Here is a 23512-nt window from a genome sequence, read left to right on the forward strand (position 1 = left end):
TACATAACTCTATACAAATTTTCCCCATTGTTTTGGACTTAATTGAGAAATCATGGAAATAAATTACATTCCATATGGTAAAGTGTATTCATTTTACTTATGAAAGAGTAAATTTAGTTTTCATTTTAATCATTTTCGAAAAAAGTTTGTTTGTAGCAAGTTTCATTAACTACGGGTGACTCTTTTTCACTCTCAATGTTGGGAAGTGATGGTAGCATACACACACATTCATCAAGCATATAATTATTTCCACTTGGACCTTACCTGGAGAACAGTGAATGTCTGGAGCTAGCCTGGCCATGTTAATTAATTAATTAAGTGCTTCTTTCTGGGATGGATAGTTGTTTAATTGGTCAGCTTTAACCTTGCACCTTTACTTTGTTTTTGGAAACTGACTATGCCTATATAAAATTTACGATTTCTTTAGTTTAGTTTATTGAAACCTTAGATGTACCTCCTTGGTATAATACAATTATATGACAATCAAGTAACAATATACTAGTGAGTGTAATCATGTAAAAATGTTCAGACTCGACCAAGAGACAGTGAATTTGAGAAAATAATTTAGAAACATGCCAATGATGTATTATTTACCCGAAAATCGTGATGATTGTGTGCTGTGTAGCTAGTGACTGAAATTTCATTGATTGATTGATTGTATCTTGCTTAACGTCTCACTCGAGAATTTTTCACTCATATGGAAATGTCACCAAGACCGGTGAAGGGCTTCAAATTTAAGCCTATGCTCGGTGCTTACGGCCTGAGGGTTCTTTAGCGTGCCACATCTACTGTGACACGGGACATCCGTTTTTAAGGTCATCTCCGAGGACCCTTAACATTCCTACCTGATGCCGAGTGTTTGCCGGTGGAACTGGTAGTTTGGGCCATAATAGGGACTAAGGTTTTACATGCAAATATATATGGAAAGTCTTCAGATATGGGCCAAGGTGACTCAGGTGAGCGATGTGGCCCATGGGCCTCTTGTTATTTATGTGAGTTTGTTGTTGTTGAAATCAAGTCAGTTACCTCAAAATTAAGAAGGAAAATGTATCAAAACAACCCCAGGATGTTGTAAATGTGCAATTTGATTACTATAAAATCTTAACCTTAATGGTTGGACCTTTAATTTCTGGATTTGACACAGCCTTCAATCTCTCAAACTCTCAAAGTTTTATCAAGCTCCCTTGGGTTTTTTAGTTATCAAGAGTCACCTTATCACAAATTTAACTAGGTATGTCCTTTGTACCTGTGAGATAATGTTATTTAGTCTGTAGAAAACGTCAGAGATGATCTTTCATTTTTCAATTATCTTTTAAATGTATATTGGAAGTGGTATTTTTAATTTTTCTGGGTTTTTTTGTTGTTGTGATTCACACCTGTAAACACTAAGAAATATTTATATTTAGGCTCCTATGGGATATATATCTGATTTCAAATTTTGCATGATTCTTAGTCAAAAAAGAAAAAAAAATCCCAATAGCCTTTTAACATGTAATAGAATAAGGAATTTATGATATGTGATTAATACATTGAAATGTACAGAAAATTCTTGATTTTGACTTTAAAAAAGAATAATCAGATTCACCAGATTTATGATGTGTTACTATATGACATTTCATGTACACAATTTGTAGAAATAGTTAAGAATATGAATGTGTGCATTGTAGGCTTGGAGCATCACTTTCCACAGCTGGCTGACCTTTGTCCTGTTGTTGACAGCTTGCTTTATTTGGATGGTGCCCCATTCTAGAAAGGCTTATCTCCTGTGTTCTCCCATCGTAGTCTTCTATGGAGAGGCTTTACTCGTCATTCAGTTTGTGTATGGCATGAATCTCAAGGAACTGCCAGAAGAAAGCAATGGAATCAAGCTGGAAGAAATTGGATTAAAAAAATTTACTTACCCATGTCTTCAGTTGGCATTACAGGTATACAGTGTGAAGTTTTAGTCAGATCAGTTCTCTGCTATCAATGCTTTTTGTTTTACATTTTGGAAAACAGTATTGTTGGAGTAAAGTTATCTGACCAGATGGAGCAGTGTGAACTTGCCCTTGACTTGATATGATTCTATGCTGTTGGTTTTCTGTTACCCACTGATTACCATAATGAATGCTAACTTCAAATGGATTTACTGTGATTTTCACACGATATGATGAGAGTATAGGTTGAAATATGTGGTTTTAGCATTTAAATAAATTTGTTTCATTGCATGATTAATGAGAAATCAAAGTCAGTTTATACAATATTTTCTCAAAGATGCATTTCTTTCCAAAGTTATCAATAGGTTAATCTGTGATTCTTAACAATGCAAGCAAATTCTTATATTTATGGACATTTTGACTTAAATTGTTATTGAAAACTACCTGTAATTATTTTATATTGTGAATGAAAAGTGAATGGATCCATCCATGTGAAAATCTAAGTATCAATCTACAATGCCAATTTATAGAATCATACAATATTGACCTAAGCATTTCGTGACTCATCAATCCAAATGTACAATATTTATGCCCCCACCACAAAGTGGTTGGGGCATATAGTTTTACCATTTGGCTGTCCATCTGCGACACCCAGTTTTCCAAACTCTTTTTTTTCTAAACGCCTGGAGATATTGAACTGATTTTTTGTATGCAGATGTATATTGATGAGTTAAAGATAATCAGGATCGTTGATTAAGATGGAGTTGTGCCCCTTTAACGTATTTTATGACTGTTAAAACATGTAAAGGATTGTTGTTGAGTTCTTCATTGTACTAAATGTGTATAACTTACAATCTCAATACCACATTCAATGCTATACTTCGATGGATTTCCTACATTTGACTTTACTGCAGGTGGGGATATTTGTGTTGTGCCAACACATCTAGTTTTTATTTCAAAAAAATTATCAAAAAGTATTTTTTAATGTAGAATTTTTAATTAGTAGATATTTATATAAGGTAAGCATGCTTTGAAACTTCATGACATGCTTGTGTAGTTAAATATTCATAAAAAGATCTTTATAATTAAAATTTAACACTTAGTGCTGATCTAAGTAATTCGTTGTAATGACAAATCTGAATTTGAAATGTTTAGATCCTGTTCACCTGCATGTTTTGGCTGACCATGAGACAATACATCAGAGAGAGACAGCTACTGAGAAAGGCAGACAAGACCCAGGTGCCACTGGAAACCATCCATTCTGAGGAGGGCACCACTCCACGCGACTCCTGGTTCAGTAAGTCACAACCAGAAAGTATTAGCTTCTGTGTCGTGGATGTTGTAAAGCACTCTCTAGGTTGACATATAGTATGTAATGAAGATTACAAAGATTGTGTTAACACCAATGAAAGGGGTAATTTAAATATGATGTATCAGGACTGTGACAATCAGACAGTTGATGTTGATATTAAATCTTTTTGAAATAAAATTTGCTGTAACAGGTGATGTAGTGAATTGTTTAACAAAAGTACTCAGTGTTTCTGACAACAATAGAAAACGGTTGATAGTGTGTGTTGTTAACACTTAAGAACTCTTACACAGAGGGATGGATAAGGCTTACTAATGTAAAAGATGGGGAGGAGGATGAAATGGACATAGCTCAGTCAGGATTGTGTAAGATACTAACTTAATAAAAAATATCATTGGAAGTGGTGGTGGTAGAACATAGGTTTGATTATTTTAAGAAACTGAATTCTTAAAAAAAAAAGATCCTAGTCATTTATTTAATTTTCATTTACATTTGCATGATCTGAACTGCATTGTATCTATATGAAAGTTGAAACTCAATACACATGCACACTGAATTATGGTAGAGGTAACTGTTCAAATTTGAAATTGTTTTGTAAATAATTTTTGATAAATGCATTGTATAAAAAATGTTTTTGCTCCAGGAAAAAAAATTTGAAGCAAAAATAGTTGAAGCCTAACCCTTTCCAATGTTTCAAGCTTTTTTCTTAGACAAAGCATGCAGTGTCCCTTTTTTGCATGATCCACTTGTAAAAATACCAGACATGTGTTTCCTGCATTGTCCATGATTGAACCTTTATTCTTTTTATTATTGTACATGTAGTACAAAATATGTTTATTAATACACTGTACTTTACTTTTAGGTTTCGAACCATGTTTTATTTCTTTTTAGCCTTGATTAGAATGTTTTGTTGCATGAACAAAGGACAAGGCTTTAAAGAATGTGAAAAGTTGTGTTTCGACATTCTTGCCTTTGTTCTTACTCCCTTTGCTTGATGTTGTGACTTTTTCTGCATGTAGACATTCCCAGTTTGGATCAGGTTGATGGACATGACAGTCAAACAGTCAAACAGATAGGTATGGCTTGTGTACAGTATTTACTTACAAATTGGTTATTACCAAAGCATGACATACAATTTTCCAAGTAATTTATTTTTGTCTCACTTATGCAAGGCAGCATGGAGGTTGTTTGGAAGTACTTTGTACTTGTATATTAGAATGAAAGACATGGAAAACCTCTTGCAAGCATATCAAACACATTTTTAGCTCACCTGAGCTGAAAGCTCAAGTGAGCTTTTCTGATCACCCGTATTTCGGCGTCCGTCCGTCTGTAAACTTTTCACATTTTCAACTTCTTCTCAACAACCACTGGGCCAATTTCAACCAAAGTTGGCACAAAACATCCTTAGGTAAAGGGAATTCTAAATTGTTAAAATAAAGGGCCAGGCCACCTTCCAAGGGGAGATAATCAAGAAAAGGTAAAAATAGGGTAGGGTCATTAAAAAATCTTCTTCTCAAGAACCACTGAGCCAGAAAAGCTGAGATTTATATGAAAGTTTCCTGATATAATGCAGATTCTAAATTGTTAAAATCATGGCCCCCGGGGGTCGGATGGGGCCACAATAGGGGATCAAAGTTTTACATACAAATATATAGGGAAAATCTTGATATAATGCAGATTTTAAATTGTTAAAATCATGGCCCCCGGGGGTCGGATGGGGCCACAATAGGGAATCAAAGTTTTACATACAAATATATAGGGAAAATCTTTAAAAATCTTCTTCTCACGAACCACTGAGCCAGAAAAGCTGAGATTTATATGAAAGCTTCCTTATATAATGCAGATTCTAAATTGTTAAAATCATGGCCCCCGGGGGTCGGATGGGGCCACAAAAGGGGGTCAAAGTTTTACATACAAATATATAGGAAAAATCTTTAAAAATCTTCTTCCCAAGAACCACTGAGCCAGAAAAGCTTAGATTTATATGAAAGCTTCCTGATATAGTACAGATTCTGAATTGTTAAAATCATGGTCCCCGGGGATCGGATGGGGCCACAATAGGGGGTCAAAGTCTTTTTGGTTTTTTTTTGTTTGTTTTTTTTTTCATTTTTTTTTTTTGATATAGTGCAGATTCAAGTTTGTTAAAATCATGGACCCCGGGGATTGGATGGGGCCTCAAGGGGGGCATCAAAGTTTTACATACAAATTTATAGGAAAAATCTTTTAAAATCTTCTTCTCAAGAACCACTGAGCCAGAAAAGCTGAGGTTTATATGAAAGCTTCCTGATATAGTGTAGATTATAAATTGTTAAGATCATGGCCCCCAGGGGTCGGATGGGGCCACAATAGGGGATCAAAGTTTTACATACAAATATATAGGGAAAATCTTTAAAAATCTTCTTCCCAGAACCACTGAGCCAGAAAAGCTGAGATTTATATGAAAGTTTCCTGATATAATGCAGATTCTAAATTGTTAAAATCATGGCCCCCGGGGGTCGGATGGGGCCACAATAGGGGATCAAAGTTTTACATACAAATATATAGGGAAAATCTTTAAAAATCTTGATATAATGCAGATTTTAAATTGTTAAAATCATGGCCCCCGGGGGTCGGATGGGGCCACAATAGGGGATCAAAGTTTTACATACAAATATATAGGGAAAATCTTTAAAAATCTTCTTCTCACGAACCACTGAGCCAGAAAAGCTGAGATTTATATGAAAGCTTCCTTATATAATGCAGATTCTAAATTGTTAAAATCATGGCCCCCGGGGGTCGGATGGGGCCACAAAAGGGGGTCAAAGTTTTACATACAAATATATAGGAAAAATCTTTAAAAATCTTCTTCCCAAGAACCACTGAGCCAGAAAAGCTTAGATTTATATGAAAGCTTCCTGATATAGTACAGATTCTAAATTGTTAAAATCATGGTCCCCGGGGATCGGATGGGGCCACAATAGGGGGTCAAAGTTTTTGTTTTTGTTTTTTTTTTCTTTTTTTTTTTTGATATAGTGCAGATTCAAGTTTGTTAAAATCATGGACCCCGGGGATTGGATGGGGCCTCAAGGGGGGCATCAAAGTTTTACATACAAATTTATAGGAAAAATCTTTTAAAATCTTCTTCTCAAGAACCACTGAGCCAGAAAAGCTGAGGTTTATATGAAAGCTTCCTGATATAGTGTAGATTATAAATTGTTAAGATCATGGCCCCCAGGGGTCGGATGGGGCCACAATAGGGGGTCAAAGTTTTACATACAAATATATAGGGAAAATCTTTAAAAATCTTCTTCCCAGAACCACTAAGCCAGAAAAGCTGAGATTTATATGAAAGCTTTCTGATATAGTGCAGATTCAGGTTTGTTAAAATCATGCCCCCCCCCCCCCCCCCCCCCCCCCCTTGGGGTAGGATGGGGCCACAATAGGGGATCAAAGTTTTACATACAAATATATAGGGAAAATCTTTCAAAATCTTCTTCTCAAGAACCATAGGGCCAAAGATTCAAGTTTGCAAAAACCATGGCCTCCAGGGGAAGGTTTGGGGCCATAATAGGGACTACGGTTTTACATGCAAATAGATATGGAAAATCTTCTGATATGGACCAAAGTGAGCGATGTGGCCCATGGGCCTCTTGTTTAGCTCACCTGAACCGAAGGTTCAAGTGAGCTATTCTGATCACATTTTGTCCGGCGTCCGTCTGTCTGTCTGTCCGTAAACTTTTCACATTTTCGACTTCTTCTCCAGAACCACTGGGCCAATTTCAACCTAACTTGGCCAAAAGCATCCTTGGGTGAAGGGCTTTCAAGTTTGTTCAAATGAAGGGCCATGTCCCTTTCAAAGGGGAGATAATCACAAAAATGCAAAAATAGGGTGGGGTCATTTAAAGATCTTCTTCTCAAGAACCACTGGGCCAGAAGAGCTGAAATTTACCTGAAAGCTTCCTGACATATTGCAGATTCAAGTTTGTTCAAATCATGGCCCCCGGTGGTAGGATGGGGCCACAAGGGGGGATCAAAGTTTTACATACAAATATATAGGGAAAAACTTTAAAAATCTTCTTCTCAAGAACCACTAAGCCAGAAAAGCTGAGATTTACATGAAAGCTTCCTGACATAATGCAGATTCAAGTTTGTTCAAATCATGGGCCCCTGGGGTTGGATGGGGCCACAATAGGGGATCAAAGTTTTACATACAAATATATAGGAAAAATCTTTAAAAATCTTCTTCTCAAGAACCACTAAACCAGAAAAGCTGAGATTTACATGAAAACTTTTTGACATAGTGCAGATTCAAGTTTGTTCAAATCATGGCCCCCGGGGATAAGATGGGGCCCTCAAGGGGTGGATCAAAGTTTTACACACAAATATATAGGGAAAAACTTTAAAAATCTTCTTCTCAAGAACCACTAAGCCAGAAAAGCTGAGATTTACATGAAAGCTTCCTGACATAATGCAGATTCAAGTTTGTTCAAATCATGGGCCCCGGAGGTTGGATGGGGCCACAATAGGGGATCAAAGTTTTACATACAAATATATAGGAAAAATCTTTAAAAATCTTCTTCTCAAGAACCACTGAGCCAGAAAAGCTGATTTTTACATGAAAACTTTCTGACATAGTGCAGATTCAAGTTTGTTCAAATCATGGCCCCCGGGGATAAGATGGGGCCCCAAGGGGGGATCAAAGTTTTACACACAAATATATAGGGAAAATCTTTAAAAATCTTCTTCTCAAGAATAGCAAAGCTGTGATTAATCATATTTATATGGAACATCTTCAGGTAGTGTAAATTCAAGTTTGTTCAAGTCATGCCCCCAGGGGGCAGGGAGGGGCCACAATAGGGGTTCAAAGTTTGACATTGAAATATTTAAAAAAAATATATGTTCAAAAATCTTCATCTCAAGAAGATTTACTTCTTTTTAACATTTATCACTACTTTTATTAAGAGCTATTCAAGTAAAAATTACCTGGGGGTTTGGAATGCCACTAATTTTTAGACCACCCGCTCGTACAAAAAAAAATTTGAAAACCAACCACCACCAATACAACTCATTTTTTTGTCACACCCCCCACCCTCCTCCTAACAAAAAATTGACTAAAAATACAGTAAACTAAGTCTGTCATAAATATGAAAACTATGATTGATAAATAACTTTTTATGAAATCTATTCCTTAATTCTCTCTTTCCATTGTAATGTTTAAGGAAATGCTATTTCCATGTAAGGAGTCATATACTGTGAAGTCAATTTAATTTGTTTGGGTCAATGTTTGTTGGCAACACAAATTTCATTGGTTGATGGGGATGTTATTTCCTGAATATTAATTATATAATTATACCAGAGACAAGACACATTGTTATATGTCTGGTTTAACATTATTGATACATTAAACCACTCATTCTGCTCACATTTCCTCTGGTTCCAATAAAAATAAGAAGCAATAATGATAGCCATCATATTTAATTGAACTATTTATCAACAATACAAACCAGAAATCTTATAAGGATCCGAAGTTTCTATAAAGTCCACAACATTAACAAACTAATTTTTTCACCTATCATACCCATACATGCCAACTTTTAAAAATCCCCATGGGGGATTTTGCGCGCGACGACCTTTTTTCAAAGCTCAAAATTCACGACATTTTAGCATGAAAATAAATATTTGTCTTTTCAAATAAAATATCAATCAAATCATTGTTAATGTATCATATATTAACACAACATCAAATGTGTTTGACCATTAACTATATAAAAAAAACTTTGAAAGATATACATTAATATTTTATTAAAATCATCTATTCAGCAAAAAATCTTCTCCAACAAGTCACATACATAATATCAAATAATATTTAAGGTTGCATCCTTTTACACCATACAATAAACATTGGCCGGTCTATATATCAAAATTTAAATTAAATCACATGCATTTAGGTACGACTGCAAAGGCGATCTTGCTTGTCTGTAAACATGGGCTTGCAGAGACTGGTGGAATAATCTGCATTGCAACCAAAAAGGAGTGATCTGCCCTGCTATGAAGTTTGCGAACAAAACCTTTGCACCCATGACATCTGAAATAATTACCAGGGGAAAAAAACACATCAAAATATTCCGTTTTACTTGTAAATTAAGGCTACTTGCTAAATAAAAAATTCAGTACAGACTTGTGCGAATTACGCATCACAAAGTATATTTAATGAATACTACACTATAAAGACTATATAATACATCGCTATAGACGGATAGATTTGGATAGCCTATATTATTATAGTTGGAAAAAATATATACTTGACATACCTTATTGCAAATTTTGGATGCTGTCAGCGAGAGGCGGAATGTCCGATTGTTTGGTGGTGACACTAGCATCGTTGTCATTCACGTTTGTGTAAAGGATAGGTCAATTTGAAATCCGTCTTCCCGATTAATTACTATCAAAACATGCTTCGTACTGTCCAATAAACACCCCGACACAGGCCAACCCGACACCATGCGACACAGGTAAACAGCAATGGCTGACTATTGTCCCGATTTCTGATTGGCCAGTTCAGAAATGACACGGGATTTCCAATTCTGGTCACGAGATTTCACGATTATCCCGCTTTCAAACTCGTTTTCAATCGTGAAATCGGAAATTTTGGTCGGAAAAAATTTCAAATCGGGATTTTAGGGTAATTTTGCTTTCCCAATCGGGAAAGCGGGACCGGAGGGTAAAATCGGGAAGATCCCGCCTAAATCGGGAAAGTTGGCATGTATGCATACCATATCTCACTTAAACAGCTTCTTGGAAGATAACTCTCTTACTTCCATGATAACATCAACACCTAATGTTTTTTTAAGAAAAACAACAAAGTATTAAAAATCAGACTCTTTATTTCATGAAGATACATATTTTATTAAACTTCATTATAATTTCATTTGGGCTTCACACTGGAACCTTCCACTAACAGTAAAACATTAAATCATCTAACCCCACCCTCTACAACAAAAATATAAACAAAACCCCACCCAAAGAAAAAAAAAAACCAGCAATATACCCCACCCACATAATTTTTACTGGAATACTTGTAAGCTCATGCACAACCACTTGATTAAAAATATTAAAGGGACTGACTCACGATTTTACCCAAAATTTTGTTTTTCACTTTTAATGATCAAAATCTACTGTCTAATGTGTTTGAAAGATTTTACATGAAAATTAAGGTTATACATCATCACAGAAGCTCATTTTAGAAAGTTTATTATTTGTTTTGTAAACAAAGATTGCGGTATGCTATTGTTTACGAAATTTCAAAAGAAATGGATATCGATCTAAGTATCATTATATCTTTCACATTTCAAGCATTTTTGGGGTGAAATGTGTCACCTAAAAGTTAAAATTTGTTACTATGCATTATATTGCAAAATCAATATTTCACTTGTTTGTTTGTTTACATAAAAAGACTCGAGTCTTTGTTTACATAACACATATTCAAGGCTAAAATATTACTTTTATTCTTGCATTCAGAAGGTCAAAATTTTGGCTGTCAACATTAAATGAGCTATATTTCTAATGTTTAACATCAAAAATGAAAAATATTTTTATCAAAAATCGTGAACCAGTCCCTTTAATGTCCAAGGTACCCTCTATGTTAAGATACAAACTTAAGGATAATACACTTAAATCCATTTATGCTCATTTTTTATTTTCAAAACAATTTCTTGTTTATGATTATCATTTCTATTCAAAGCATCTATGTACTGAATTTTGTTGATCTCCATTTTTCATTCAAATATACTGGGTAAACTTCCAAAAAATTAAAAAACAAATATTTTTTCAGTTGTAAGCCTGTGGACTGATCACCACTATTTATATACACTTGTAAACTCAAAGGCTCACCTGTTCCATCAGATCACTTTACAAAAACAATTTTGACCTACATGTTTGTAAATGTAGATAAATTTTCAATTTTTTCTGCTCTTGTTAATTTTGCATCCAAATAAATCTAGTTATATAATTTCATTTTTGTCTTCATTTATAAATTAAGAAGAAGAAAACTCGCCGTCGATTCCTTTTGAACAACTTGGTGAATATCATTAATCTTGACACCAAAAATCTTTGACTGAAGGGCATTCAATTGTTATAATTACACACTTAATGCACATATTTACAACGTGTATGACCCCCTATTGATTTTCTGGTCACACCTGCCATGTTTTACATACAAATATATAGGGAAAATCTTTAAAAATCTTCTTCCCAGAACCACTGAGCCAGAAAAGCTGAGATTTATATGAAAGTTTCCTGATATAATGCAGATTCTAAATTGTTAAAATCATGGCCCCCGGGGGTCGGATGGGGCCACAATAGGGGGTCAAAGTTTTACATACAAATATATAGGGAAAATCTTGATATAATGCAGATTTTAAATTGTTAAAATCATGGCCCCCGGGGGTCGGATGGGGCCACAATAGGGGATCAAAGTTTTACATACAAATATATAGGGAAAATCTTTAAAAATCTTCTTCTCACGAACCACTGAGCCAGAAAAGCTAAGATAACTCTTCTATCTCTCCAATCAAAATCCTAACAAACCTGTTCTGTTTTTCCCAGTTTATGTAAATTTGGTCTCGTGGAAATTAGTGATTTTACAGTATGTGAATGTTTCCTGTTCATCAAAGAAGTTGATCTTTGATATTGAGGAAAAAACTTTATATTATTAGATTTTGAAAACCACCTATTTTCCTGTGGTTTTTGACTGACCCTGTGTTTTAGGTTTTTACCTGTGGAATCTGCTGTCTAAGTACTGGATATTTGTGTGTACGGGGATGATGCTGCTGATCTCCATCCAGGACGTGGTAGTCTATAGGATTATATACCTCATCTTCTTCCTGCTTTTCATGTTGACTTTCCAGGTAATTTATACACCTTTATGTTAATTGCCTTTCAGGTAATTGGACACCTTTGTGTTAATTACCTTCCAGGTAATTGTTCACTTTGAAATTAACATTTTAAGAAACTGTACACCTTCAAGTTAACTTATCAGGTAATTAAGACACCCTTGTGTTAAAAATTGTACACCTTTATGTTCATTTAATAAATTTCTTGCACCATCATTTTATGTCCCTGTAATTGGAGATTTGGGGGCATATAGTTTTTGGGCTGTTTGTCTGCTGAAACTTTAACCTTCGCCATAACTTTTGAATAGGTGGTGATAGGGCTTTCATATTCCACATGTGTATTACTTGTTACCGAAATATTTTACCTTGACCCTGGGGTTTGACCTACTTTTGATAAACTTTAACCTTGGCCGTTATCAAACTTTGCTGTAATACAGGGGGCTTCAGTGCTTCACAAAAACATCTTGGTTTTCATTAAGTTGTGTAATGATGTTAACATTTTATCAAAGAAATTTTGTACAATAAAAGAATGCCCTTGTTTTATATAGTCTCCTGTTCATTAGGCGGTGTTTCAACACAATGTGTAATGACAGATGCAGTGTGTTTATGATAGGACTAGTGTGTACAGGTGTTGACGTGAATGCATTAACTAGTTTCTCTCCACCCCTCAGATTAGCTACACCTTGTGGAGAGTCACCATGTATGTGTTTTGGTGGGTTGTCATCATCTACTCCATGATCATCCTTACAATAATCTACACCTACCAGTTCCAAGATTTCCCAGTTTACTGGCACAACAACACAGGCCTTTCATACCAAGTGTAAGTACCAACATAAGAAAGGCCACTGGTACAGTTTATGAAGCGTAAGTATAAAAACTACATGGACCTTTCATACAGTGTTAGTACAACATGAAGAACCAATCTGCTTTGTACAATGTCAAGTCAATGGGTGCGCTCCATTTACCTGCAATCACACTACTGCCTGTGTGACGTCATCTTCAATGCTTTTTTCTGAATATGTTGAGATTTTGTTTTATTTTTTTTTCAGCTTGGGTGACATTGGCTTGGAACAGTTTGACACTGCCACATTGTTTGTCAAACTTCTGACCCCGACCAGTTTCCTGATTCTTATCATTCTACAAGTCCACTACTTCCACCCCAACTTCCTCAAACTCAGCGACATCAAACATGTCAAGTTAGTCAATGTTCTTATCAAACTCGGCGACATCAAACATGTCAAGTTAGTCAATGTTCTTATCAAACTCAGCAACATCAAACATGTCAAGTTAGTCAATGTTCTTATCAAACTCAGCAACATCAAACATGTCAAGTTAGTCAATGTTCTTATCAAACTCACCGACATCAAACATGTCAAGTTAGTCAATGTTCTTATCAAACTCAGCGACATCAAACATGTCAAGTTAGTCAATGTTCTTATCAAACTCAGCGACATCAAACATGTCAAGTTAGTCAATGTTCTTATCAAACTCAATGACATCAAACGTGTGTAGTTAGTCAATGTTCTTATCAAACTCAGTGACATCAAACATGTCAAGTTAGTCAATGTTCTTATCAAACTCAATGACATCAAACGTGTAGTTAGTCGATGTTCTTTTCAAACTCAATGACATCAAACGTGTCTAGTTAGTGAATTAGTTAGTCAATGTTCTTATCAAACTCAGCAACATTAAGCATGTTAATGTTCTTATCAAACTCAGTGACATCATAGTGAGAAAGAATCAGAAGCATAGAGATAGACTATCATATCCAACCAGTAATATGTGTTGGTGCATAATTATCAAGGCGATATAGAAATAGTATCAATACATGTATTAAAAATCCACATACCGTACAGCGTGGGTTTTTTTTGTGGGGTGATAAATTTGGCTTATTTTAGCGTTTAGATAGCTTTCCGCCAAAATTTCACTCGCCGATTATGCACCCAATTGCGACTTCAGTATTAGCAAGAGAGATAACTCTTCCTTCTCCGCCAAAATTTATTCTGCTAAAATTATTAGCATACCTTTGAACCAGCAAATCGCCAAATTTTAGACCCATGGAAATAACCTGCTATACAGTATATATTTGATAAATTTAGGTAATTTATTGAGATCCATATTCTCCTAGAGTGCATAAGTTACATACTTGTATCACACATGAGCAGATTGTTATCACTCTTAGTTTCTTTTTCTTTTGCAGAATAGAGGATAAGGAAGATAGTCAACCAGTTACCATGACAACTGATACAGCTGGGGAAACAACTGACTCAGACCCTCCAATCATTGACAAAGGTCAGGGGATTAAGCAATTGTCTGCATTTGAAATATTGTGGGTCACAGACTTAACCATTGAATTACCTCACAGAAAATTTCTTTAAAGCAGCTAGCTTTTCAGTATCAAATGTATATTTGAATTCTTGTCCTATTTTCAGACAGTCTGTAGTTTTGAAGAAGATGGAAAATTGTTGTGGTTTATTTGATTATGTGACACCGAGAATTCTTTTTCAGGATTTAGGAAGAAAGTGAAGGCTTACAGTATTGTCATGTGGAATATCTGTAGTGAAGTCTGGGCAGACCTGTCCACCATTCTGTGGAGGGTACTAGAGGTCCATTTTGTCAAAGTGACCATTTTTACTATCTTCATGGTCAGCATTAGTGAAGTAAGTAATAGAAATTGATCCTTTGGCAAATAATGGGGAAATCTTCCTTCGTTTACAAGGTTATGGGGTCAAGTGTAAAGCATTGTGAGATTCTGGTTTTTAAAAAATTGTCTTTTTACCAGATGATACATCAACTTTGAAATGAAACAAGATAATTAAAGTAGGAGTGCTTAGTCAAAACAAAGTGTGCTCTCATGGCAAAACTTTTGCAGGAGGACATATATTCCTCTTTCTGTGTCTATCAGTACAAATACAAACACAATGAAGTGTTCCTTGCAAAAGCTGCTCTTTGTGTGTTAAAAGTTCTAGGGTACCATTATGACCAAAAAATGTTAGATTAATACTGCACGAAAGCAAATTGTTGAATGCAATCAAATTTTCATTTTGATTAAGAAGGAATGTATTCCATCGGTATCGCAGTATCTTGATAATAGAACACTCATGATATTTTTACTGGATGTATATCACACTGATGTCCGTTTTTAAGATAAATAATTTCAAACAAAAGTTGAAGAGTGGATTCAACATCTGTGGATATGAAAGTGAATTGTAGAGAGTCTTAAGGTGTAAGGATTTACATGTAACAGGACCCAGAACTATATGGAAAAGGTCAAGGTCACTAGATTTTAGTTTTTGTCACTTGAGGGTAAAATAGTATGATCTGACCCATGTCAAAGGTGATTTGAAATGGTCAATGTTTGTGTCCAGGTTATAACAACGTAAGGCAGGAATTATAAAATTCACCATGATATAAAGGTCATTCACTAGATAGTGCATCATGACTTTATACCAAGGTCATTTGATTAAGTTAAAGATGGATTTTCAATGTAGGTGTGTCTAAGCCTAGTAATCATACCTGAAATGTTGGGATTATGGATGCATTTAGTACATACAAAGATTGCTTAAGGATGTATGCTACACCAGGGAAATTTGATATGGATGAAAAGTGGAAGATATGTACATTGAGGATATGAAATTGAAAACTTCCAAATTTACTTCATTTAGTCAAAAAACGCAGTTTTAGTAGAAAGCAATCTGGAAAAAATGTAAAACCCCTACAAGACTCGAATCTGCAATCTACACTACAGTTCAGTAGTTGACGTGCTAACCTACTGAGCTACTCAACTAGGCGATGATTTTTGAAATGAATAGACAAATACTGCTAATATTTATATCTTCCTCCATGTTTTAAAAGGAATTCAGCCATTATGTCGATGTAGAGTACCTCCTTAAGTCAAGGTCACGAGGCATCTAGAAGTTATACTTTGTAGGGTTACCCCTAATGGGGGGATGGTAGAAGTTTGCTGGATATGTTGATTTGTGTGCAGTTTGTTTACACTGAGTGATCTTATAAGAATGTTGAGTTCAGGTATTTTGTCAGGGCCCATATGATATTCAGACACATGTTCAGCAGTGTTGCTAGATGTTTCACTTCTACCATATTGTAATTGTTGAAATAAATTTGAAATGAAATTTTAGATTTATAACAAAGAAGAACAATCACAAAATGTGTTTGCAGGTGTCAGCGATAGGGGCAGTGTTTGTAATTACGTTGGGAGTTCTGATGCCCATCATTCAAGGGTGGACAGTGATGTTACATGTGTGTAGACTGTGGACAGCCATAGCGATGGTGGCCAAGATGATATATCAGCTGAGCATCATAGACAAGGAATACTGGAACTCAAATTGTACAGTAAGAATAAACAAGTCCCCGTAAAGGAGAATAAGAGCTGACATTCTTAGGATAAAACTTGTCTGTAGAATAAGAGTGTCATATTTGTCATGCAATACTAAGATTACAGTGAGAGAAATGTTACAGTGATATAAATGTTGTTATGTCATTTCTAATTTTTTTTTTTTAATTTGTAGATAGCTGAACAAATCCCCAATTTTACAACTCCAGCTCCAGGAATTAATCAGACCAATACTTCTGCTGTCATCATACTACCAGCATTTGCTGCAAGTAATCCATTTGGCAATGGAACAGTGAACAATGCTCTATGGGTTGGCCTTGATAAAGCAGGAGTCTTCTCAAATTATCTCAAAGTATGTAAGAATTCTAGAAGGTCCCAATACATGCTCTTGTTCAAAATACTGGTGATCTTGTATTTGTACATCAAAATAGTGTTATTTAACAATACTTTTATGTTGATGGATCTTGAGATAGCAAACAGCTGGTGTGTTTGAAGAGGAGTTTGGTACAGTTCTTACCCATGAAGAGAATCTCATTCATGTAATGGACTATTACCTAGCATCAAGGCCTTTGACTTCAGCTAGGATGGTTCCACATTATGGAGATAGTTGTTGGACCTTAAGCAAGACCCTGTACATTGTCCCATTGCTATTTCAAACGACTAGGTTTAAACATGCTCCATCAATGGCTGGCAGTCCACTGATAATCTATTGAAGCCTAACGAATAGGAATCTGAATTATCTGCTTAGTAGCATGGGGCATAGTTTCAGGATATGTATTGCTGTCTAGGTTTTAAAAGTGTTACATAATGTACTTTTATTTTCAGAACTACATCTTGATTCTAGTGGTGTTGATATTTGAGCGAGTGATTCACTACAAACAGAATAGAAGACGGCTCTGTACTGGTATTACTGACATTCCAAAGGGGGTCATCTTCAGTGATATCAACAGAGGAAATGCAGACAAAAATCTCCTGAGCTGTGCCAAGTATTTTGCGAACTACTTCTTTTATAAATTTGGATTAGAGGTTTGTTGGCCTAAGATTGAATGTTTCTGATCTACCATCAGATTGCAGTTAAAATTTTGGAATATATCAGAGAAAATAGAAGACTGTTAAATTCAAAAGAAGTGTTGAATTTTTCTATTTTATGGAGAGAGAGAGAGAGAGAGAGAGAGAGAGAGAGAGAGAGATTGCATTAGTCTGATTTTAGGACTTGCATATTTTAAAATTTGCAAAAAGTGATAACTTTTAGAAAGAAGATTTGTATCTGTGTTTCCAGATCTGTTACATTATGATGGCTGTGGTGATCTGTGTGAGAGTTGATGCCTACAGCGTTTTATATGCCATCCTCCTGGGTGTATTGCTTCTACTGAACCGACAAAAGAATGCCATGATGTGGCCCATATTTACCATAATACTCACTGTACTTCTACCAATACAGTACATTCTATGTCTGGGATTTCCACCAGGGATCTGTATAGGTAAGTAACAACTCGTACCAAATAGTCGACGATTATGATTCTAAAAATCAAAAGAATTTATGTCATATTCATGCAGCTACATTGTAACTTATTGTAGTTTCATCAATTTTCATAGGCATCAAACTTCTTGAATCTGTCAAAGAGCGCTGTTTTGTAGATACATACTGTATTTTGCCGAATATGATATGCATTTGTGTTTAATATCCACCCCCGTTAATTGAGGTAGAAAATGAAGTTCATGTATATCATACGCAGCAAAATTTTTTACCAAGCATAAAATTTTGACTATACATTGCCGTAATTTTTTACGCCTGTCGAAGACCGGACATATCATGGTATGGCGTTGTCCGTCGATCTGTCCAGACCTTGTGGGCAGGATACAGACCGAACCGTAAGCTTCACATTTGATCACATGATGAGAGGAAGATGCCTAATTTTTATTTAAGATCAAAGGTCAAGGTTGTAGTGTCGCTGAGTAGGAAAACTTTGTAGGCAGGATACAAACCAAACCATAAGCTCCAGAATATTGCAACTTGGTACATTTGATCACCATAATGAGAGGAAGATGCCTATTGTTTTTCAAGGTCAAGGTCGCAGTATCACGTAGTAGGAAAATGTTGTAGGCAGGATAGAAACCGAACCGTAAGCTCCTGAATATTGCAACTTGGTACATTTGATCACCATGATGAGAGGAAGATACCTATTGTTTTTCAAGGTTAGAGTTCAAAGGTCAAGGTTGCAGTATCACAGTAGGAAGACCTTGTAGGCAGGATACAAACTGAACCATAAGCTCCAAGATATTGCAAGTTGGTACATTTGATCACCATAATGAGAGGAAAATGCCTATTATTTTTCAAGGTCAAGGTCACAGTATCACCTAGTAGGAAAACCTTGTAGGCAGTTTACAGACCAAACTGTTGGGGCTAGGACTGTTAAACATTGTACACATACACTTTATGCCAAATGGAGGATGTCTATTGTTTCTTAAGGTCAAGGTCGTAGTAGTAGGATGCAGACCGATTCATAGGGGCAAGGACCATCAAACTTGATACACATACATCTTATGCCAAGTGAAAATAATGCATAGAGAGTACATTATTTGTCATGCAAAGAAAATATGTCACACCCTGATGATTGCTGATACTACTTGAAGCCAAGTTCTACAAATCATGGTGTAAGGAAAACACACTGTATTAGCTTTTCACAGGCGTATTAAGTACCGTTGGCGGTATTCTTCTTAGTGAATATCTTTGTGTAAATAATGTTAATTTTCAATAAAGCACAAGAATTTGCGTACCACAACAAAGATTTTTTGAAAGCTGTGTCTGCTGTTGGCTTGTAAGTGAAAACAGAAGAGGAAATGGATAGCTGATGATAGATTGTACAACAGATGCTTTGATTAGGCGTTGTACTAGTGATGCTATATGTTAATGGGATAAAATACACTAGAAACTCAGTCAATTAAGCTGAATTATTTGACATTGAATTCAAATAATCACCAATATTTACTGATGTTTCATAATATTACAGCACTTCTTTTTTGAAAGAAAAGTTATTCCAGTATTTCATTAAATACTATTCATAAACCCTACAGTAAACATTTTAGTGGCAAATTGTTTTCCAACCTTGCTTTGTGTATTTTAGCACATGGCAAGGCATTGTGTAAACATCTTTTAGTATTCTTTAATGGCAGCATTCAGTGAGATGATGAATATACAAGTCAAATATATATAGAAATTCACTATTATGTGGATACCGACTTCCGCCCCTGCACGCAACCTGCGGAACCAAATCTCCTAGCAGGGTGCTACTAGTGCGCTAGACCGCTCAGCCATCTAGGCAATTCAAAACACCTGCTTTCAATGACGATGTAATTCTTGCCACACTGTCACATGCTACAGTCATTGAGAATTGAAATGGGATAGTCATTTGATGTAAATTTGAGAGGATTATTGTGTGTATATATATATATATATATATATATATATATATTATATAATAGTATATGTACTATTTAATATAAATAATTTTAATAATTGATAATATTGATAATGATATTTAATATTATAGTATATGTACATGTATACAATCCAGAAATAAGTATAGAAAAATCTACACCCGTAGTAGTATGATAAAAATATCACAAAGTCAATAGAGTGTACTCGACTAGTTTCTTCAATTTTTTAGGAGTATATACTCCTGTAAAATTGAAGAAACTAGTCAAGTATACTCAATCAGCTTTGTGATATTTTTTATTATATATATGTATATACCACAATATCATATTTGACCCACAGACATAGCATGTGTGTGTGTGGATCAAATAATATTGTGGCATGACAAATTTATAGTCAAGCTCCACCTCAAAGAAAAACGGTTCAAAAACCTATAGTGGTATATAATACACATCTCTTTCTCACAAAAGAAGAAAATTATCGCATATTTAAAAGTCTGTAATATATTCAGCAAAATAAGATAATTTCGTGGAAAGCTACTGTATATTGTCCTTCCATAAGTAGAAATTGTGCACAGTACACATTTTTGAATTTGGTAAATTAAATACACCAGTGTCTTAATATAGTACATAAATGTATGTTTTTAATTTCTGCATGTACATAGTGAATTTGTGCAGAATTAAATTTGTTAACATCCACCAAGTACCTGTAAATGGTAACATGTGGAGTGAGAGAGAATGAAAACATTCATGTAATTACAACATAATATGTTTATTTTCAACTTGACTTAAAATGTTTTATCCATATCCTTGTGCTTTATGTGTCTATGTAATGCTTTTTTTATATTACAGTCCTATTTGTCCAGTCATTTTTTGATATGTACAAGATTTCCTTTATTATTAACATTTACAGAATACCCATGGAGCATTACAACTGAAACAGAGAAGACCTTGGTAAAATGGCTCTTTCTTCCTAGTTACTTTGAACCCCCAGAAGCATCCAAACTCTACAGTAAGTTTTATACACACAAAAAAAACTCTTATGGTAATTGTTTTCATCTCTACAATATTCGTTGGAGCTATATATGGTTTGTGCATAGTTTTGTTAATAATTTTGTCAGTCTATTTCAAATTCTTTGAATTTTATATAAAGTTTATAAATATTTCCAATATACATGTACAAATACACACCATTGAAAATTGAGGGTGAAGACATGAATGATAATTATTTCTGATGAATTTGTGTTTGATGTAGGTGACTTTTTTCTTCTGCTGTTTGTGTGCCTGCAGTGGCAGGTGTTTCGCACAGAGGCTGCATTCCACTCAGGCACTCGCAGTGCCTATGACGGGGGCAGTGCACGCAGTAGCTATGAAGGGGGCAGTAATGAGGATATATTGGCAGAGGTGGAACACAACATGCCAATTCCAGGAGAGGACTTTACCACTGTGCATCAGTAAGTGTTTATTAGGAATGTAACGGTCAATATGTAAACCTTTAACAGTAGAAAAATAGAGGTTTGTCATCTGATTATTGGTTCTTCTAGACCACTTTCATCCAAGTGCCAAACATCATTTAGGTAAACAGGATTTTTTAAAAGTTTTATTTATTTTATTAGCTCACCTTAGCCGAAGGCTCAAGTGAGCTTTTCTGATCAAAATTTGTCCGTTGTCTGTCAGCGTCTTTGTAAACTTTTCATATTTTCATCTTCTTGTCAAGAACCACTGGGCCAATTATAACCAAACTTGGCCAAAAGCATCCTTGGGTAAAGGGCTTTCAAGTTTGTTCAAATGAAGGGCCATGACCCCTTCAAAGGGGAGAAAATCACAAAAATAGGGTGGGGTCATTAAAAAAATTTCTTCTCAAGAACCACTGGGCCAGAGGAGCTGAAATTGATATGAAAGCTTCCTGACATAGTGCAGATTCAAGTTTGTTCGAATCATGGCCCCCGGGGGTAGGTTGGGGCCACAATAGGGGATCAAAGTTTTACATAGAAATATATAGGGAAAATCTTTAAAAATCTTCTCAAGAACCAATGAGCCAGAAGAGCTGAAATTTATATGAAAGTTTCCTGATATAGTGCAGATTCAAGTTTGTTCAAATCATGGCCCCAGGGGGTAGATTGGGGCCACAATAGGGGATCAAAGTTTTATATGAGAATAAATAGAAAAAATCTTTAAATATCATTTTTTTCAAGAATCAATGAGCCAGAAGAGCTGAGATTTACATGAAAGCTTCCTGACATAGTGCAGATTCAAGTTTGTTCAAATCATGGCCTCCGGGGGTAGGTTGGGGCCACAATAGGGGATCAAAGTTTTACATGAGAATAAATAGAGAAAATCTTTAAAAATCATCTTCTCCAGAACCAATGGACCAGAAGAGCTAAGATTTACATGAAAGCTTCCTGACATAGTACAGAATCAAGTTTGTTCAAATCATGACCCCCGGGGGTAGGTTGGGGCTACAATAGGGGATCAGAGTCTTACATAGCAATATATAGGGAAAATCCTTAAATATCATCTTCTCAAGAACCAATGAGTCAGAGGAGCTGAGATTTACATGAAAGCTTCCTGACATAGTGCAGATTCCAAGTTTGTTCAAATCATGGCCCCTGGGGTAGGTTGGGGCCACAATAGGGGATCAAAGTTTTGCATAGAAATATATAGGGAAAATCTTTAAAAATCTTCTTCTCAAGAACCAATGAGCCAGAAGAGCTGAAATTTATATGAAAGTTTCCTGACATAGTGCAGATTCAAGTTTGTTCAAATCATGGTCCCAGGGGGTAGATTGGGGCCACAATAGGGGATCAAAGTTTTATATGAGAATAAATAGAAAAAATCTTTAAATATAATTTTTTCAAGAATCATGGCCTCCAGGGGTAGGTTGGGGCCACAATACGGACTAAGGTTTTACATGCAAATATATATGGAAAGTCTTCAGATATGGGCCAAGGTAACTCAGGTGAGCGATGTGACCCTTGGGCCTCTTGTTTGGAATACCAAGCGAAGATAATCATGAAATAGGGTAAATAGAATAAGGTCAATTATGATGGGGCCAGTTGTGATTAAAACTATTTTAAGCTTCCATACATTGTGTAATCCAATTTTTGTTCAATCCATTATCCAGGATAGAGTTAACAAGTGAGATCTGAAGTGTTTACTGACATAAAAGAAGAAATCTTTCAAGAATAAAAGGGGCTGCAATATTTCAATGATTGAGGTTAATTTAATCCATGTCCTCCATAGGTTAGAATAGGGCCACAATAAAGTTCCAAAAGTTTTATGTTGAAAATATACAGGACTTCCTGTAAAATATTTATTCCTCAAGAAGCAACAAGATACAGATTTACAAACTTGTTTTCTTCTAGAATCATTGGTTATGGTGAGACCTGAATTGGATCCAAAATTTTTACAAATGAAAGAAACAATTCCTGCAAATTAATTTATCATTATTTATGTAGTTTGGCCCTGAAGTCAACTTTGTCAATCAACAACATTATTTCTGCTTGATTCTGTGAAATTGTACTATATTGTCCTTGTCCTATTCACTATTTGTCCAACCCCACTGCAAATGTTGTATGTTTAAATTAAAATTGCTTTGATATCTATATTTATCTTTTAGCTTCTCATG

At 35.3% G+C, this 23512-nt stretch overlaps 1 protein-coding gene and 1 long non-coding RNA gene across 11 annotated transcripts in view; one reads left to right on the forward strand and one right to left on the reverse strand.

Moving 5' to 3' along the window:
• The window catches only part of LOC125648273 (piezo-type mechanosensitive ion channel component 2-like), a 101421-nt gene that overhangs the window by 15165 nt on the left and 62744 nt on the right, over positions 1-23512 (forward strand). For 6 of the 10 annotated variants that reach the window (XM_056155938.1, XM_048875253.2, XM_056155972.1 and 3 more), the window contains 14 exons: positions 1668-1925; positions 3072-3213; positions 4245-4301; positions 11971-12110; positions 12767-12915; positions 13145-13291; positions 14296-14387; positions 14604-14755; positions 16275-16448; positions 16625-16801; positions 17275-17475; positions 17729-17930; positions 20798-20896; positions 21140-21338. In XM_056155938.1, the coding sequence (XP_056011913.1) occupies positions 1668-1925; positions 3072-3213; positions 4245-4301; positions 11971-12110; positions 12767-12915; positions 13145-13291; positions 14296-14387; positions 14604-14755; positions 16275-16448; positions 16625-16801; positions 17275-17475; positions 17729-17930; positions 20798-20896; positions 21140-21338 (2189 nt within the window). The remainder of the gene's footprint in view (positions 1-1667; positions 1926-3071; positions 3214-4244; positions 4302-11970; positions 12111-12766; positions 12916-13144; positions 13292-14295; positions 14388-14603; positions 14756-16274; positions 16449-16624; positions 16802-17274; positions 17476-17728; positions 17931-20797; positions 20897-21139; positions 21339-23512) is intronic. The other 4 variants (XM_056155964.1, XM_056155975.1, XM_056155976.1 and 1 more) reach the window with 1 other exon arrangement.
• Positions 8988-11194, reverse strand: LOC130052109 (uncharacterized). The gene is made up of 2 exons (XR_008800470.1): positions 9516-11194; positions 8988-9289 (listed from the first exon to the last, which is right to left on the reverse strand). It is a non-coding gene; the product is annotated as an uncharacterized LOC130052109 (long non-coding RNA).

This window comes from Ostrea edulis, chromosome 1 (genome assembly GCF_947568905.1).
Source record: "Ostrea edulis chromosome 1, xbOstEdul1.1, whole genome shotgun sequence".
NCBI classification, from domain to species: Eukaryota; Metazoa; Mollusca; class Bivalvia; order Ostreida; family Ostreidae; genus Ostrea; species Ostrea edulis.